We start from the raw sequence: 19,456 nt of genomic DNA, 5'->3' as shown, positions 1-19,456 counted from the left end.
AAGGCCCTCTACCATTTCAGACAGGTGGCTGTCCAGTTTCTTCTCAAAAACTGCCAGTGTTGGCACACTCACAACTTCCAGAGGCAAGCTGTTCCACTGGTTAATTGGGCCTGGTGGCTCAGCAGACTGATAGCATTGTCATTAACACCAGCTGTCTGCAATTACTGTAAGTTCAAATCTCACCAGGCTCAAGGTTGACTCAGCCTTCCATCCTTTCTAAATAGGTAAAATGAAGACCCAGTTTGTGGGGGCAATAAGCTGACTTTATATAAATATACAAAAGTATGAAGGCTATTGCTTAATGCATTGTAAGCCGCCCTGAGTCTCCGGAGAAGGGTGGCATATAAATAATTTTTTAAAAAAAAATTGTCCTCACTATTAGGAAATTTCTCCTTAATTCCAGGTGGCTTCTCTCTTTGATTAGTTTCCATCCGTTGCTTCTTGTCTTGCCTTCTGGTGCTTTGGAAAATGACTTTTTTAAATAAACCTTTATTGTTAAAACAAAGGTTGGACATGATGGAACCATCTTGGCGATCTCTCTGCCATACAAAATATAGCATAAGTTTCTTATATCTTCAATATACATTACTACTTACTAATTCTATACACATGCTTAACGTCTTTTACATGTTTACAGATTTACTTTATTAGTGTCACAAGTAAATGCCTTATTCTCCATTATGTAAATAATATATGAACAGTATGTCAGGGGTTAACTTATTCTTCACTTCTTAATGTATTCATACTTTACCACTCCCATAATTAGTTCCACCCATTGTATATATAAGGAGCTGCATACGTTCATTCTGTGCTTCTATCTGTGAATATTCAGTGAATATAGAATGCCTTATGTAAATAAAGAGAGATATATTTGAACTCTTAATTCTTGAACAATTTATTGAGTCTGATCCTGAAAATAGCGCAACAATCTGGTAGCAGAGGATGGTTGAATTGACTCAATAAAAACTTAAACATGTCTAAAAGAGATAGGCCCAACACCAGGGCATACAGCAAAGAAATGGAAGCGGATCAAGAAATAATAGATGAGTCCACAAATGCAATTTTGAGAGAATCTGAAGAATACACCACAGAAGACAAAGAAATAATAAATGAAGATGATGACCAAGAAGAAAACGAAATAGAATACAACGAACTCAGGTCAGAGATACTAAAACTCCTAAAGAGCCAAAAGAGCGATGAAAGTCTTGTCGCGGACCTTCAAGATATACTAAAAAACAACGGAGCAGCGAGAGAGAAGCACATCGCTACTGAAAAACCAAAAGACTCAAAAATAGTAAGTGATATGCTTACAGATAAAAATGCAGCGAAGAAGAAAACCAACAATCCCGCGCAAAATTTTGAATGGCAGCCATCTTGGTTTCAACAGACTCCCAAGATGAGTGAAGCAGAGCCAATCAGAAAGCAGGATTCAAAATGTCTGGCGCGAAAAGCCTTACTCGATACGAAAAATGAAAAAGAAAAGGTATATACCTCAGAAGAATCAGACACAGAGAATGAAGAAGATTCGATAGACACACAAATAAAATCAGCAATGAAAACGCTTTTTGCTGCATTTGGGCCGAAACTGAAGATTACTAAAAAATCAACCAAAAGGCAAGCAAGCGAGCCAACGCCTCAAAATCTAACCGCTCCTATCCAGACGGCGAAAGCACCGACACCTGAACCCAGAGAGCCCTGCAGATATCACCCCACACCGCAGACTGATCCAAGAACCAGCGCCTTCAGCAAAAGAGGACGAGCGCCCGCCATCACCAGGACTCCCAAGATCGAGCCGGAGACTGATTCATCGGAAGAAGAACGAAGCGAGGGAGCTGCAGCAGCGAGAACCTCTCACGATGACTACAGGAACGAAATGAGCAACGCGCATGCGCGGGACTACGCAGACAACCCAGGAAGTCATGAGATGCAGAGAGAACCACGCAGACTCGTTGCGAGCATTCCCACGCTGTTTTGCAATTTTCGACATTTGCAAGACCACGGACTACCCCTGGTTATAAGTAATGGACCCAACAATGTTGGGAATTTACCCAGTGACTTCCCAAAGCTGAGAATAGATGGCATTAATTTGCAAGAATGGTATCAGCAGCTCCAGGTTGTCTTTATGAAAGAAAACTTAATGTTTTTTATTACCAACCCCCCAAAAAGACCTTGGACTCTAAAGTTAGATTGCTTACATCATAGAGCATTTTTCCTATTAATTTCCAGTGTGTCCCCTGCCATGTATCACAGTATTAAGCAAAATCTGACTGTCTCAGAAATTATTCAATGCATGTTTAATTTGTTTCACAGTGAAAGCGTAGCCACTACCACAAGAATGTCTAAAGATTTCTTCTCTTCTAGGATAAAGCCAGGGGTTACCATAAGTGAACATTTAATATCTTTAAACAAGATTAGAGCAGAACTGCATTTAAGGGGGGAGGTGATTTCAGATCAAACGATGAAAAGTGTTATCATCAATTTGCTTGACCCATCATGGGATAATTATATGTCACACTTAGACACAATCAATCTATAGAAAGCCTATCCAATAAGTTAATAGCTGAAGACAATTCAAGGAGAAGTCGTTATAACAACCAAATAGAACACAAACAATATAAAAGGGTAGCATTTCAAGAAAGATATCATGAAACATTTAGGTGCCACAATTGTGTGGATCTAAAGAACATAATAGGAGGGATTGTCCCAAAATTCAAAAAGAAAGACATAGGTCAGAATATAGAAATAGGTACAACAACAGACCGTCTTCCAATGATAGACTTAGGTATAGAAGTCCACCCAACTATAGAGAACATAGAGGGGGCAGAGATAACTCAAAGGATAGAAAATCTGGCTCACTGAATGGGCTAAACAAACATGACAACATTAACACACCACAACCAGAGAACAATAATTGGCTTATTGATTCTGGAGCAACTAATCACACTACTAATAATAAAAACATATTATCTTCATTTGTAGAAGATAAATTTGTAATCAAAGTGGCTAACCAAGAAAAGGTTCAAGTTATAGGTAGAGGGAATGTAATCTTACCTGGCTTAGGAAAAATAGAGGGGGTATTACTAATACCTGAAATTCCTCATAATATACTTAGTGCCATAAAACTAAGCAGAGATTCTGACATTAACATTGTGTTCTCAAAAGAAAAGCAACATTAGAAAAAAACAAAATAAACATAGGTACAGTAATAACCAAAGGAGGTCTACCTTACTTAATGACAATGAAGAACGTGAGGTAACCCATAATCACAAAGATACACTCAATGAAAAAAAACCTAAGATAGGTAAACCAATTCATGATGAGTGTGCTCATGTCTTACATAGGAAATTAGGACATGCCAGTTTTCCTGTAGTACAAAAGATGACTGAACATGCAGAAGGTGTCAAAATAAAAAATTGTGAAAACTATTTGGAATGCTCAGTATGTAAATCTACAAAGCTCAAAACTAGTCCCAGACCTAGAAAGTCAACATAAAATAAAGACAGATTCATTAACTAAAAAAGAAGCAAGATATTTACATGACAATGATAGTAAACCAGAAAAAACAACCAGAAGTAGCAGAAATCAAATGCCAAATAAATACAAAGATTATGTAATGTATATGGATGGAGAATCATCAATACCTAACACATATGAGGAAGTGTTAAAGCTTCCTCCTGAAGAAAAGATAAAATGGGAAGCAGCCATGACTAAAGAGATGGATAGTTTACGAGGGCTAAATGTGTTCACCCCTACAGTTGCACCAAAGGACAAAACTATCATTGGCACTAGGTGGATATATAAAATTAAGAATTTAGAAGGAGGCAATACTCTATACAAAGCTAGATTAGTTGCACAAGGTTATGCACAGAAATATCCCGAGGATTATACAGACACATACTCCCCCACAGTAAGAACAGAGAGTGTCAAAACAGCTCTGGTTATAGCATCTGCACTCAACCTCGATGTATTTCAATACGACATACAGACTGCATACCTACACGCAAAGTTAGATAAGGAAATATATGTAAGAGCACCCCACAGTCAATACACAAACAAAAATGAGATTTGGTTATTAAATAAAAGTTTATACGGGCTGAAACAATCTGGTAAACAATGGTATGATTGTTTAGTAAAAGTTCTCAAAACTATGAATTTCAATGCCACTACTGCTGACAATTGCTTCTTTGTTAAAAAAGATAATAATTCTCTAGCATTTGTACTAATCTATGTGGATGACATTTTATACATAGGTAAACATAAAGAAAGGAAAGATGCATTTGTAACAAAACTGAATGAACATTTTTCATTGAAATCTTTGGGTAAAGTAAATAAGTATCTTGGTGTTCAAATCAGTAAAACCAGAAGAGGATTTAAACTCTCTCAAAGGGACAAAATCATAGAGCTCTTGAATAAATGTAACTTAAGTAACGCTAAGCCATGTGACACTCCCATGCAAATTGATTTTTTGAAGAATACAGAAGAATCATCTCCTGAATTCAAAGACAATACATTTGACAGGTCTGTCATAGGTTCACTTCTTTACATCTCCAATTGGACTAGACCTGATATTGCTTTGCCTCTCAATTTATTGTCCAGACACGTTAGCAAACCATCACTATACCATTGGGAAGCTGTCAAAAGGATATTAAGATACTTGAAAAATAGTTTAGACTTCTGTTTATTGTTGGAACCTAAAAATGTCAAAGAGCCCATCCTCACATGTTATGCCGATGCGGATTGGGCTGGAGATACCTCATGTAGAAAAAGCACATCTGGTTATTTATTTTTCCTTAACGGTTGTCCAGTTTACTGGTATACTGGCAAACAAGATCTAGTAGCCACTTCAACGACAGAGGCAGAATATGTTTGTCTATCTAAGGCAGCTAATAACCTTGTATGGTTCAATGATTTACTCTCTGACATTTGGAAAAAACCCATTTTGCCTTTTATCATGCATGAAGATAACAAAGCTGCTATCGAAATATCTAGATCTGATGCCATTGGACAAAGATCTAGGCATATAGATATAAAATTTAAACACGTGAGACAGTTGTCTCAGGATGGATTTATCAAAGCAGTTCATTGCGAAACATCGGAGCAAATAGCTGATATATTAACAAAGCCTTTGCCATCTAAGCAACATAAATACCTGACTTCTAAGTTACATGTATTATATTGTTCTGAATCTGAATGTAATTGTTGTAATATATCGAATCGGCATTTAGAGGGGGATTTGTCACAAGTAAATGCCTTATTCTCCATTATGTAAATAATATATGAACAGTGTGTCAGGGGTTAACTTATTCTTCACTTCTTAATGTATTCATACTTTACCACTCCCATAATTAGTTCCACCCATTGTATATATAAGGAGCTGCATACGTTCATTCTGTGCTTCTATCTGTGAATATAGAATGCCTTATGTAAATAAAGAGAGATATATTTGAACTCTTAATTCTTGAACAATTTATTGAGTCTGATCCTGAAAATAGCGCAACAATTAGATATATTGCATCTTGTTTCGATCTATACATCCTTGTTCTTATCTGTTTCGACTTCCATTCCTTAAGTGTAACCATTGGTAAAATTTATTCCAAATCTCATAGTATTCTGCCTCTCTTTTATTTTTCAGTTTTAACGTCAGTCTATCTCATTCTGCACATTCAAATACTTTCTTTATTATTTCCCATTCTTTCGGTATGTTTTCACTCTTCCATTGTTGGGCATAAACTATTCTTGCTGCTGTTATGTTATGTAGTGTTAAATACGTTAACCGTTTACTTAAATCTTCTTTTATAATTCCTAATAGAAATAGTTCTTGTTTGAGTTCCCCTTTCTGTCCTATCATTTCTTCTAACCATATTTGAATCCTTTGCCAAGATTCTTTTGCTTTTCTACATGTCCACCATAAGTGGTAATAGGTGCCCGATATTTGATCACATTTCCAGCATTTAGGTGATAAAATTTTGTACATTTGGGCTAGCCTAGCTGGTGGTAGGTGCCACCTATAAAACATTTTGTATAGGTTCTTTTTGTATGACGTGGCCAGAGTTAGCTTCCTCTTTCTTTCCCAAAATTTTTCCCACTTTTCCAATCCGATATTGTACCCAAAGTTCTTTGCCCATACCACCATTGTCTCTTTAACACGCTCTTCCTCCATTTTGCATTCTAATAAAAAATTTATACATTGCTTTAATCATTTTCTCCTCTGTCCCCAATAAAAGTTTTTCTAATATTGTTAAGTTTCTGCTGATGCCCCACGTTTTCATCTCTTTCATATAATTTATTTATTATTTATTTATTAATCAAATTTCTATACCGCCCTACTCCCGAAGGACTCAGGGCGGTGAACAGCCAAGATAAAATACAGATAATACAAATATTAAAAAATCCCTTAAAATTATTAAATATTTCGGCCGAAACACAGATTAAAACACCCAATTTGTAAAATCACGAATTAAAAAATTTAAACATTTAAAAGATGGGAGTTAGGCCAGGCCAGCTTGCTGAAATAGAAAAGTTTTGAGAGCACGGCGAAACGTGCGCAGGTCCGGGATCTTCCGTATCTCTGGGGGGATCTCGTTCCAGATGGTAGGTGCCCCCACAGAGAAGGCTCTCCCCCTGGGGGCCGCCAGTCGACACTGTTTGGCCGACGGCACCCTGAGGAGCCCCTCTCTATGGGAGCGTACTGGTCGGTGAGAGGCTATTGGTAGCAGAAGGCGGTCTCGTAGATACCCCGGTCCGATGCCATGGAGCGCTCTAAAGGTGGTAACCAAAACCTTGAAGTGCACCCGGAAGACCACCGGGAGCCAGTGCAGCTCGCGCAGGAGGGGGGTCACATGGGAGTGCCACGTCGCTCCCATAACCACCCGCGCGGCCGCATTCTGGACCAGCTGGAGCCTCTGGGTGCTCCTCAAGGGGAGCCCCATGTAGACAGCATTGCAGTAGTCCAAGCGGGAAGTAACGAGAGCATGAGTGACCATATTTAACGAGTCCCGATCCAGAAAGTGACGCAACTGGCGAATCAGGCGGACCTGATAAAAAGTCCCCCTGGCCACGGCCGTCATGTGCTCTTCTAAAGACAGCCGTGAGTCCAGGAGGACACCCAAGTTGCGAACCCTCTCCGTGGGGGCCAGTGACTCGCCCCCAATAGTCAGTGATGGCACCAACTGACTATATCGGGATGTCGGAAACCACAGCCACTCGGTCTTGGATGGGTTGAGCCTGAGTCTGTTTCTCCCCATCCAGATCTGCACGGCCTCCAGGCACCGGGACATCACTTCAAGGGCATCATTGGGGTGGTCCGGGGTGGAGATGTACAGCTGAGTATCATCAGCGTACTGGTGGTACTTCACCCCGAAACCACGGATGATCTCACCCAGCGGCTTCACATAAATGTTGAACAGAAGGGGCGAGAGGACTGACCCTTGTGGTACCCCACATACAAGGGGCCTTGGGGTCGACCTCTGCCCCCCTGTCAACACGGACTGCGACCGGTCAGAGAGAAAGGAGGAGAACCACCGTAGGACGGTGCCCCCCACCCCTAACTCCTCTAGCCGGTGCAGCATGATATCATGGTCGATGGTATCAAAAGCCACTGAGAGGTCTAATAGGACCAGGACAGAGGAACAACCCCTGTCCCGAGCCCTCCAGAGATCATCAACCAACGCGACCAATGCCGTTTCCGTGCTGTACCCAGGCCTGAAGCCCGACTGGAACGGATCCAGATACGACGATTCATCCAGGTACTGGGGGAGCTGTCGCGCTACCACACTCTCAACAACCTTCGCAACAAAGCGAAGGTTGGAGACTGGACGATAATTTGCCAACACTGCCAGGTCCAGGGAAGGTTTCTTGAGGAGAGGCCTCACCACCGCCTCTTTATATAACTTGACTGACCCTTTGCAAATATGACCACCATTCCAAATCTAACCCTTGTCCTTTTAGCTGCAATCTCAATTTTGTTGCAGCCCCTCAAATACTGGAAGACTGCTATCATGTCCCCCCTACTCCTTCTTTTATCCTGGGACACTGTAACTATCGTAACTATACGCCGGTTGCCAAACACCTGAATTCCGATCCTGCAACAATTGTAATGGCAAGATTTGGTCATAAATCACTTCTTTTAAAAGGCTGTTGCACCTTTGAACGGTCAACTTAACAAATCAAATTTAACTCTTATTTACATTCCTGGAAATAAATTTTGACTGGGGGCCTGTGGGACTTTTGCAGAGGGGTGACTGACATTTGGGGGGCGGGCAGCACTGAGCCCCTCCTCCAGGTTCATTCTATTCTATTCTATTCTATTCTATTCTGTTCTGTTCTGTTCTATTCTATTCTATTCTATTCTATTCTATTCTATTCTATTCTATTCTATTCTATTCTATTCTATTCTATTCTATTCTTCTCTACTCTACTCTACTCTACTCTACTCTACTCTACTCTACTCTACTCTACTCTACATTCTGTTCCGTTCTCTTCGTTCCCTTCCCATCCCATCCCTTACCTACATTTGTTAATTGATTAGCAAAAAGTTCATCTATTTCTTCTGCTCGGTTGGGTGGCCTGTAGTTTACGCCTATAACAATGTCATTCTTTTTTCCTTTTATATTGACCCATAGGGATTCTAGAAGGTTTTCATCCTCAGTTTTGTAGATTTCTGTAGAGATGTAGAGATATTTTATATATAATGCAACTCCACCTCCTTTGTTAGGTCTGTTTCCTCTGAACAGCTTATACCTTTCCACCAGTACACTCCAGTAATTAAGTTTCATGTCTCCAAGTTTCAAAATTAATATCTGCCTTTGTGTACTGGTACTTCAGGTTCACCCTAGTCATTCCCTACACTTTTGAGTTCCCTTGGCTCTTCGCAAAACAGGTTTCTGGGGTGCTAAAGTTGGAAGTTGGTATTTTTACTCTTATAAAAGATTATTTTCTCCTTCCAAGTTTGCTATTAGCCCGTTTCTCACTCCCTTGTGGTTGAAGTATCATCCAGAGTCTGGTTTTTATTTTATTTGTATCCTGCCTTTATAATTTTTACAAATAACCCAAGGCAGCGAACATGTCTGACACACCTTCCTCCTTCTATTTTCCTTATAACCACAACCCTGTGAAGTGGGCAGGGCTGAGAGAGGGTGATTGGCTAAAGTCACTCAGCCAGCTTTCATGCCTTAGGCAGGACTAGAACTCTCTGTCTCCTGGTGATTGGCCCAGTCACCCAGCCAGCTTTCATGTCTAAGGCAGGACTAGAACTCTCTGTCTCCTGGTGATTGGCCCAGTCACCCAGCCAGCTTTCATGTCTTAAGGCAGGACTAGAACTCTCTGTCTCCTGGTGATTGGCCCAGTCACCCAGCCAGCTTTCATGTCTAAGGCAGGACTAGAACTCTCTGTCTCCTGGTGATTGGCCCAGTCACCCAGCCAGCTTTCATGTCTAAGGCAGGACTAGAACTCTCTGCCTCCTGGTGATTGGCCCAGTCACCCAGCCAGCTTTCATGCCTTAGGCGGGACTAGAACTCTCTGTCTCCTGGTGATTGGCCCAGTCACCCAGCCAGCTTTCATGTCTAAGGCAGGACTAGAACTCTCTGTCTCCTGGTGATTGGACCAAAACCACCCAGGTGGCTTTCATGGTTAAGGTGCGACTAGAACTCAGTCGCCTGGTGATTAACCCAAAGACACCCAGCCAGTTTTCACCCAGCCTAAGGCAGGACTAGAACTCACGGTCTCCTGCTTTCTAGCGTGGGGCTTAAATAGATGGGGTTAAGTCTCTGTTCCAGGGAATAGAATGTGAATGATCTATTTTATGTAGCTTAAAAAAAATTTCCCATTTTATAAGGGGAACTTTTTAAAAACGATGTACCATCGGTCGGTACATTATGTTGGAAATATGGAAAATATTAAGAATCATTTTATTATGCTTGGTGGATTTGTAAAAAAAAGGGAGAGAAATTTCTGGGTTCAAAGACATATTCATTAATTTTTATCTCATCTTTTATTACTTAATAAATACAAGTTTTATTTATTTCTTTATTCTTCCCTATTGTAATCTATTCTCTTTTCTATTCTAATCTATTCAATTTTCTATTATTTTCTATTTTCTATTTTCTATTTTCTATTTTCTCTTCTCTTCTCTTCTCTTCTCTTCTTTAGAGAGGGGAAAATGTTAAGATATTTAAATTTGGTAGCTGGAGCTGAAGTGGGGCTGTACAATGATCCATAACACACAGCTGCGGTTGATTGATTGGAGAGGGCTGGCTCAGGGATGAGGCAATCTGTGCTGTGATTGGTTGTGTGGGTGTAGAGAGGGAGGTTCCCTCCCCCCCCCCCCCCCGCCTTTTTCTTCTGTGGGCTCTGTAATTTACCTCATGATCTTCCTGCTGTGTTGATTTACCTCACGATGCTCAGGTAAGCCTGAGTATCTAATTTTGCTGTATATATAGTTATACAATATAATTATTTACCGGTATATAAAACTACAAGTTAAACTACAAAACTACAAGTTGGGAGAGTTTAAGATGTGAAAATGAGTAACATAAGGGGAAAGCTCTATTTAACTAGGGAATTGTAATAATTGACATACTATTAATTGTATATTGTGTTGAAAGCAGAAATGGTTAAATTGTGGTTTGGAGGAATATATGGGGGAAATTATTTGGTTTATTATTATTGGTAAATATAATTAATTGATTTGTAAGAAATTGGATTGCATGGAAATAATTGGAATATTCATGTTCATATTGATTAATATACAAAAAAGGTAGTTATATAACTAATTGATTTATATTAAAATGTTGAATTTGAATTAAACAACTGTAATATTACATAATTAACCAATGTGAGGATGGATATAACAATAGATGACAATGGGAAGGGGTATAATATAGAATAGAAGGGAAAAATTGAATTTGATTAAGATTAGAGATGAGGATGAAGGGTAATATTTGTTTTTTTTAAAAAATAGATGAGGAATAAATATGGCAAAAAGGAAATATAGAAATTGTAAATGTAATTGAAATGACTAAACACTGTTTAAATTTGTGAACCGGCCAAATACTCTGTTCAAAGAAAATACATTGTATGTTTGTATGTGTGTTTGTCTAAAAAATTTAAAAAAAAACTTTTTATAAAAAATACAAAACAAAAAAGGTAGGTGCATCTTATACTCCGGTGTGTCTTATACTCCCAAAAATACGGCAGCTTCAATCCATATTTCATTTCTAAATATCTGTAACTTGTTTCTTCTCACATTTCTATTATCATTGTTAATCTCAATATAGTCATTTTATAAATCCAAGTCCTGGACTTTTTTATTTTCCTTAATATTGTCCAACTTTATATTCTTTTATCATTCACTGTTAATCCCAGTGTAATCATCATTATATTATTGTTAATCCCAATAAAATCTCTGAAAACCTCCTTTTTATTATTACTATTCACATGTTCAGTACTTATTCATATTTAATCACATTGTCTTTATCTTCTTTATTGTCCTTCTCTGTATCTTATTTCTCCATCTTCCTCTTCTTGTCCGTTTATGTATACTCCATTTCAACTTCTGTATCCTCAAATTTTTGTCCTCTGTACAACATTTTAATGGTTTCTCTTATTTCCATTTTCCAAGTCAAATAAATCAATTTGTTCCTTCTCTAATTCCTGCGCCATTTTTCTTTTTAAGTTAATATTATTCCAATTATAAGAGTTCAGTTGTGCTCTCTTCTTTCTAATTTTCTTTCTTTTTTCGCTCCAAAATTCAAACCGCTTGCAGACAAGAAGATCATCCCCCACAAGTTCTCACGGTTGTTATCTGTAAAGTTCACAATTTTCCAAAGCAAAAACCAAGTTGCAATATTCCTTTTTATTCCAGAAGTTGTCTCTCTGCAATCCACAGTTCCAATTGTTTAATAAGTATCCATTTTGTTTCAATTACATAACTATCTTACTTGGCTTCTCTTTTCCTTTTTTGTTTTAAAAGTATCAGATCATATTTAAAGTCCAGTCCAAATTTAAATAGCTCTTCTCACTTCTTTTTCCCTTTTTTCCCTTTTATTTATACATCATTTCTTTTTTAAAGCTTATTATCCATTCTCTTTGTTTTTCTTAAAATTTTAAAAAAGAAAGGGGGAAAAAGGATCTATTTATTTCTTTCCAATCCTTTGAACATATCTAGTTGTTTAAAATTTCCAAATAGGTTGTTTAGAAATCAATTTTCTATTGGGTTTTTATCTCTTTAAAGCACAGGGGCAAATCTTCTTTGCCCCCGTGCTTCTTAGCCGCTATTTCATCATTAAGGGTCTTATAATTGAAGGGTTCCCTTGTTGTTATTTCAAGCCTGGGTTGGCTGTCACTCACCCGGCTTCAGAAAAACTCCATTCTTTTCCTCTCCTCTCTCCAGCTCTATACTTAATCCGGTTGTCCCAGCTTTGAGGCAGCCTCCATGGAGAGAACTCACAGAGAGTTCCCTCCGACCTTCAAGGAACTTGCCTGTTCCTCTTGGCTGTCCGAGGTGTCTCTCTTTCTTCCCCGTCCTTACAGGATGGTTCTGGTCCACAGAGCCATCATCAGCGGTTTGTCAGCTGGGGTTTTCGCGGGGCTCATTGGAGCCCGCTAATTCCCTGACTGTCTTGCCGTGGCGCCAAACCGGAAGTCTATATAATTCTATTTTTTTCATATTTTCTTTTTTCACTATTTACTCTTTTTCTTTATTGCCTTTAGTTTCCTTTCAGTTTGTATCATGCTTTGTATAATCTATATAATTCTATTTTTTTCATACTTTTTTTTACTATTTACTCTTTTTCTTTATTGCCTTTAGTTTCCTTTCAGTTTTTATTATGTTTTATATAATATATATAATTCTATATAATTCTATTTTTTTATATTTTCTTTTTTCACTATTTACTCTTTTTCTTTACTGCCTTTAGTTTCCTTTCAGTTTGTATCATGCTTTGTATAATCTATATAATTCTATATAATTCTATTTTTTTCATATTTTCTTTTTTCACTATTTACTTTTTCTTTCTTGCCTTTAGTTTCCTTTCAGTTTCTATTATGTTTTTTAAAACTCCGTTAAATTTTTCTTCCATAAAAATAAATATGTATAAAAAGTGTGTGATTTAATCCTTCTCTGATGCTGATGGGCCCCAGAGATGTGGGCCTGGCTTGGAGGGAGTTAATTCTCTTCTGCAGAGGATGTGTTCTGGGTTTTCAGGAGTTTTGCACCACTGAACAACTGAAAGGCAATCTCTTCGTAGTACATCGATATTCCACATTCAAACAAGCAGCCAAAAAAGAGAGGATCTTCCCCTGTGCACACAGCCAGATCTGAGTAGCCACTGGGTCCTGTGTTCAAGATCCAGGGTGTCTTCCAGGAATTTTCCTTCAACGGACAGGGGTTCAAGTAGATGCCCAGATCTGCACGTGTCTTTCGGCTAGTGGGATGGGAGAAGATCAGCCACAATTCGGGGGTCTTTGAGGAGGCTAAAGAAGATTCAGACCCCAGTTGTGGTGAAGGAAAACTCACCACGCTACCTTGACAACCATCATTAAGTTCCTGCAGCTTCAGACACTTGAAGGGGGCTTCGAAGAGATGCCCACCATCTCTGCTGAAGGCTTCGATCCGGTATCCGTCACTGCTGCGGGCGTTACAGTATAAGACCAGGCTATTATTCCGGTCCACCAACTCGGCCATTTGGCACTCCGACGTCCGTAATGGTTGCTGGAGAAGGTGTCCCTTCAGCCACGTCTTCCCACCATCGTCACTGTAGAAGGCAAATGAGTGAGGTTTGGTGTAAGAGAAGGTCGGGTGTCCAAACAGATGTGTGGGGAAGTAGTAAGTGTAGGCTGGGACAACCAGCCGCCCAGAGCTCAGCTGCACCCCGTGGCCTGGTCCCACGGCAAATGTGGCCCAGTTGTTCACATCATGTCCAATCACCTGTTCGGTCAAGTCCGTCATTGGGCTCCAGGTGCGTCCACCATCTTTGCTGAAGATGTAGCCCAGCCTGGCAGCGTTTCTACCCATGTTGATCTGACTCCATTCTGACACATTGGCCTCCACACAGATGAAGAACAAGAAAATTGTGCCTTTCTTTGCATCGTACACTGGACACGGACTCATGGTGCGATATTCGGGTAGGACGGCGGTCTCCAGAGTTTTCAGGGGACCCCACTAGAGAGAAGATAGGAAATGGTCAGATGTGAAACTGTGCATCAGAGCCTGGCAAATCATGTCGGCTTTCTTTGGTGAAAAGAAAGAAGAGGCTGGGGACTTATTTCAGCTATTGCATCGCTTATTTTGCAATAAACCATGTTTTGTTTTAAGCCAGTTATGCAGCACGCCAGGGTTCTACTTCATGCAGCCCACTAAGCTATATATTGGTTTGTATACAAGCCACAGTGTTCTAATTCATGCACAACACTAAGCCATAAATCATGCTTTATATACACAGAATATAGAACATAGAATAATAGAGTTAGAAGGGACCTTGGAGGTCTTTTAGTCCAGCCCTTGAACATGATATAGAACCATGATGGCAAACCTATGGCATGTGTGCAGTGGTAAAATTGCCAAATGTGCCGCACGCCAAATGCGCGCTGTATGCGCAATGTGCACCAAACACGCTATATGCCTGCGTGCATACACAGAACATACCAAAAGGAGGCTTGGGAAGGTAAGTAGACCAGCGATGGGGGGGGGGGTGATCAGCTGTGCCGTGCGATTTAGCTTCGCTAGAAAGCAGAATTTCCTGCTGAACTGGAGCAAAAGGGTAGCATTTGGACGGATGCCCAAACTGGCAGGCAAAACCATGTTGCCTAGCACGTGCAGCCTTGCCTGTTTGTCTTTTGCGTTTCTGTCACGCATGCCCGTGTGACGATTAGCTGTAGAAGGGACCTTAGAGGTCTTCTAGTCCAGCCCTTGGATAGGAGACCCTATATAATTTCAAACAAATATTGTGTTTACCCTAAAATAAGACCTCCCTTGGATATTAAGACCTCCCCTCAAAATAAACCCTTCTGTGAAAATAAGGCCTCCCCACAAAATAAGCCCTTTCCTGAAAATAAGGCCTCTCCAAAATATTTAAGCACATTTTATATATTTATTTGTTCACATGCGCAGCGAGTCCCTACCATTTCATCTGGTTAGGGAGACAGAGCTGGAAATCAGGTAAGATGGCAAGAGGACCTCTGACTTGCTCCATGCACCCCAAAATAATAAGACCTCCCCCAAAATAAGCCAAGCACTTATTTCGGTGTGCAAAAAAAATAGGTCTTATTTTCGGGGAAACACGGTAGTTATCCAATCTCTTTTTGAAAGCCTTCAATGATGGGACACCCACAACTTCTGAAGACGAGTTATTCCATTGGTTGATTGTTCTCACCAATAGGAAATTTCTCCTTAGTTCTAGGTTGCTTTTCTCCTTGGTTAGTTTCCATCCATTGTTTCCTGTCTTGCCTTTTGGTGCTTTGGAAAATAGTTTGACCACCTTTGTTTTTGTAGGAGCCCCTCAATTATTGGAAGACTGCTCTCATGTGACCCCTAGTCCTTCTTTTCATTAGACTAGACGTATCCAATTCCCGTAACTGTTCTTCGTATGTTTTAGCCTCCAGCCCTCAAATCATTCTTGTGGCTCTTCTCTGCACACTTTCCAGAGTCTCAAAATCTTTTTTATACTCCGGTGACCAGAACTGAATCGGGTATTCCAAGTGTGATCTTACTAGGGCTTTGTAAAGTGGTATTAACTGCCTCAGTTATGTGTCCCTCTTTCCATTTTTTGTATACTTATCCCTTTTTTCCCCTCTCAGTTGGTATGAGAGTGCTGGTTTTTACTTGGTTCTCTTGTTTTTCTTTTATAGTGATATTGAACTGGACTGGGCTTTTGTAATATTTTTCAGAGTTTCCCAAGCTTCTTTAGTTGATTTCTCCTTTAAAAATTTCATTCACGGGATCCTCCCCAAACTCTCTCTTGAGTTTGTTACAATCAGCTCTTTTAAAATCTAATAAACCGGTTTCATTATGTTCTGTTGCTTGTGTCTGTTTTATAATGAATTCCAATATGACGTGGTCACTCTCGCCCCAAGTTCTGGCAACTTCAGCTCCCTTTTTCTCTGCTAGTAGCAATAGCACTTAAGAGTGTTAGACTTATATATCGCTTCACAGTGTTTTATAGCCCTGTCTGAGCAGTTACAGAATTAGCATTTTGCCCCCAATAATCTGGGTCCTCATTTTACCAACCTCGGATGGAAGGATGGAAGGCTGAGTCAAACTTGAGCCATTCAGAATCGAATCGCCAAACTGCAGCCAGCCAGTAGTAGCAGAAGTAGTAGTTCTGCATTTTAGCCACTGTGCCACCGTGCTCATACAGATTTCTTTTTATATATATATTATTTGCATCTTTTCTCTTTATAAACAATAAGTACATAATGAACTGCGTACTGTCTAAGTCAATTTGTTTACATAGCAATATTAAACTCCTAGTTTCTACCTCTTATTAGCCGACCATTGATAAAACAAATCCCAAGTTTGAAAATATTCTGTGCCTTCTTTTTCTTTTATCTTCAGTGTCAATCTGTCCATTTCTGCACAGTCTAATATTTTCTTAATTAGTTTGTCTGTGGGTGTTTCCTCGTTTTTCCAGCATTGTGGAAATACAATTCTTCCTGCTGTCAAAACATGTAATGTTAAATATATATTCCCTTTTTCATATGTTGCGTTAACATTTTTTCTAACCACGTATGTATTTTAGTCCTTTTTTTTTTTTTTGCTTTTGTACATGACCACCACATATGATATGTAACCAGAATTTGATTACATTTCCAACATTTAGCGGACATGTTTTTAAACATTTTGACTAATCTAGCCGAAACATTTAGTACAAATTTTCCTTATATGAGTTCACTTCAGAGGGTTTGTCGTGTTTGGGTAGCTGGGTCAGAACAGGTGGGAGGTATAATGAACAGAGGTAGTGAACTGGGAATCATGGCTACTTTGGGGCTGCAGGGTTACCTTCACGGACAGGCCCTCTTTCTGGCCACGTCGCATGACCAGGAACCTGGCGTGTTCGTCCTGGGGTGAGATGCGTTCCTCCACAAAGGCCAGGAAGGTGGACTCCGAAGACAGGTAGAGCAGAGCAGGGATGCGGTAAGTGAGGCCCCCCTCCTGGCGGAAGAGGGTCACCTTCTCAGATACCCCCGAAGTCTCCGCCATCTTCTCTGGAGACAGGAGAGGCCAAAGTAAGCCAACATTTCTAATCTTCAGCAGTAGCAATTTCAGCCCACCCCAGTATGCAGAGGAGATGGAGTTTCTTCCCCCTCCCCAGGATTCTCCTTTCCCCTCCCCATAATCCCCCTTTCCCTTCCCCTGTATTCCCCCTCCCCCTGAATCCCCCCTCCCCAAGGATTCTCCTTCCCCCTGAATTCCCCATTCCCCCCTCCAGTTTTTCCTTTTCCCCCTCGACTCCCCATTACCCCTCCCCAAGACTCCCCCTCCTCCAGGACTGTCCCTTCCTCTGTCCCGGGGATTTCCCCCACTCCTTCCGCGCTCCCCAACCCCACTCACAGCGCTGCGGATTCGCGCCCCTGCTTGCAAGCGCTCCTCGAGGATCGCCAAGCTCGAAGCGCCCTGGTCTTCTCGTCCTCCTCCTCCGCTCCTCAGCTCCTCAGCTCCTCTCCCGCCGGCCCTGCTCAGCCGGCTTGACGTGGGACTCCCACGGGGCTCCACCTTGCAGGCCCAGCAACCGCGGAGTTACCGGGAGGGATGGAGGGATGGAGGTTTCCCGGCGCCCGCGGGCGCCAGCCTCATCTCGCAGCGCAACGCCAAATGGTTTGAGGTTGAAAAAAAGAAAGCAAAGCCGGGGCGGGGGATGGGTGGGTGGGCGCAGGGGCAGAAATCCGGACGCTGCGCCGGTCACTGCTCGTGGACAGTCCACGGCAGCAACTACTTCCTTTCATTGAAATGCCTCGGGTTTTGCAGCCGAGCCGCGGCGCGCTTCAAGAGGAGCACATCCCGCACGGGATGCCCCGGGTCGACGCATGGACACGCACAGGTGCATCCGAGGAAGGGCGCTGCGGACGCGGGTTCAAGAGAAAAGGGAACGGAGGATGCTGTCGTGTCTTGGGGACCCCAGTCAATGCAACTGATCTGCGTTGAGGGCAGGCATTTAGACGGAGGTCTCCTAGGCTGGGTATGCGTAGCCTAACGAAGAGAAGGATTGGGGGGGGCATGATAGCACTCTTCCAATAGCTGAGGGGCTCCCCCAAAGAAGAGAGGGGTTTTTTCCCCCCACCTATTCTCCAAAGCACCTGAAGGCAGGAGGAGAAGCAATGGCTGGAAATTAATTAAGGTTAGAAGCAAGCTAGTGTAAGGTCCCAAAATACACTTGAGTCACCAGAATGCCAAAGAGAGAGACTGAAGACCAGGCTTGCAAAAAAAACCAGATTTTATTTATGGCCAAAAACAAAATACTGGGTGGAACTATATCCAGAACATACAGATACAATGCATGCGAGGAGATAGCCACACCTTGGGGAAGGTATGGCGTCCTTTTATACCCTCAGCTTAGTACCCAACTCTGGCCTCCCAATCCAGGCCCGTGCATTCCTTGTTGCCCTGCAAGGGGGAGTAGAAACTTCCCAATTCGTTTTATCTTAAGCACTTCTTTGTTTACTCAATTGGCCACTTAGGCCCCCTGGCCCTGGAAAGTAGGAGTCTATCCAGATCAACATAAATTAAGACTGAGATATGTACCATGCTCTTAGATGGCACAAGAAAAAAAACAGGGAGAAGATTGATATGGGTTCAGGTCAAATGGCAGGGACATATGTTTGACAAATACCAGATACATTACAGGCCTAATAACAGAATATGTTTGTTACAGGAGATACAAATATAAAGGCATAATATATGTGATACAAATACAAAGACATATGTGTATTACAAGAACCTAATGGTTACAGAATCTAGTATACCAGTATATGATATCCTAGTATTATTTATTATATCCTTATTATTGTTTCCCTTCACTAGAAATAAGGAGAAATTTCCTGGCAGGGAGAAGAATTAATCAGCTGTCTTCAGAAGTTGTGGATGGTTTTTAAAGAAAAGATTGGACAACCATTTGTTTAGAATGATATATGGACTTCTGATTGAGGACGGGGCTGGACTAGAAGACCTCCAAGGTCCTTCCCAACTCTGTAATTTTGTACTCTTGCTAAGTGAGACGGTTGAGTGTGTCATGTCCAATTTTACTTTTTTTTTGGCATTGATTGTTAAGCAAATCACTGCAGTCCTTAGCTGAATCACACAGTCATTAAGTGAATCTGACTTCCCCCATGCACTTTGCTTGTCAGAAGCAGGCTGGGAAGGGCGCAAATGACAATCAATCAGAATAGAGCTGGAAGGGACCTTGGAAGTCTTCTAGTCCAACCCTCAGCTCAAGCAGGAAGGCCCTCTTCCATTTCAGACAGGTGG

At 41.0% G+C, this 19,456-nt stretch overlaps 1 protein-coding gene across 1 annotated transcript; it reads right to left on the bottom strand.

Annotated features, from left to right (window-relative positions):
* Positions 1-11,400: 11,400 nt before the first annotated feature.
* On the bottom strand, positions 11,401-17,759 carry LOC148113273 (sialidase-3-like). The gene is made up of 3 exons (XM_087894578.1): positions 17,546-17,759; positions 16,994-17,199; positions 11,401-14,158 (listed from the first exon to the last, which is right to left on the bottom strand). The coding sequence occupies exons 2-3, from the start codon at positions 17,192-17,194 to the stop codon at positions 13,163-13,165; spliced, it is 1,197 nt and encodes a 398-aa protein (XP_087750704.1). The 5' UTR covers positions 17,195-17,199; positions 17,546-17,759; the 3' UTR covers positions 11,401-13,162.
* Positions 17,760-19,456: the final 1,697 nt, after the last annotated feature.

The sequence above is a fragment of the Pantherophis guttatus genome, chromosome 5 (genome assembly GCF_059756535.1).
Source record: "Pantherophis guttatus breed Tessera chromosome 5, ASM5975653v1, whole genome shotgun sequence".
NCBI classification, from domain to species: domain Eukaryota; kingdom Metazoa; phylum Chordata; class Lepidosauria; order Squamata; family Colubridae; genus Pantherophis; species Pantherophis guttatus.
This window is presented reverse-complemented; position numbering and strand designations above follow the sequence as displayed.

What these genes read in the sequence shown, in the direction of transcription:
- LOC148113273 (XM_087894578.1), bottom strand. Translation starts at nt 17,194, where the DNA reads ATGGCGGAGACTTCGGGGGTATCTGAGAAGGTGACCCTCTTCCGCCAG. An exon ending in AAGAGGGCCTGTCCGTGAAG is followed by an intron (nt 14,159 to 16,993) that starts GTAACCCTGCAG and finishes TCTTCTCTCTAG; the next exon opens with TGGGGTCCCCTGAAAACTCT.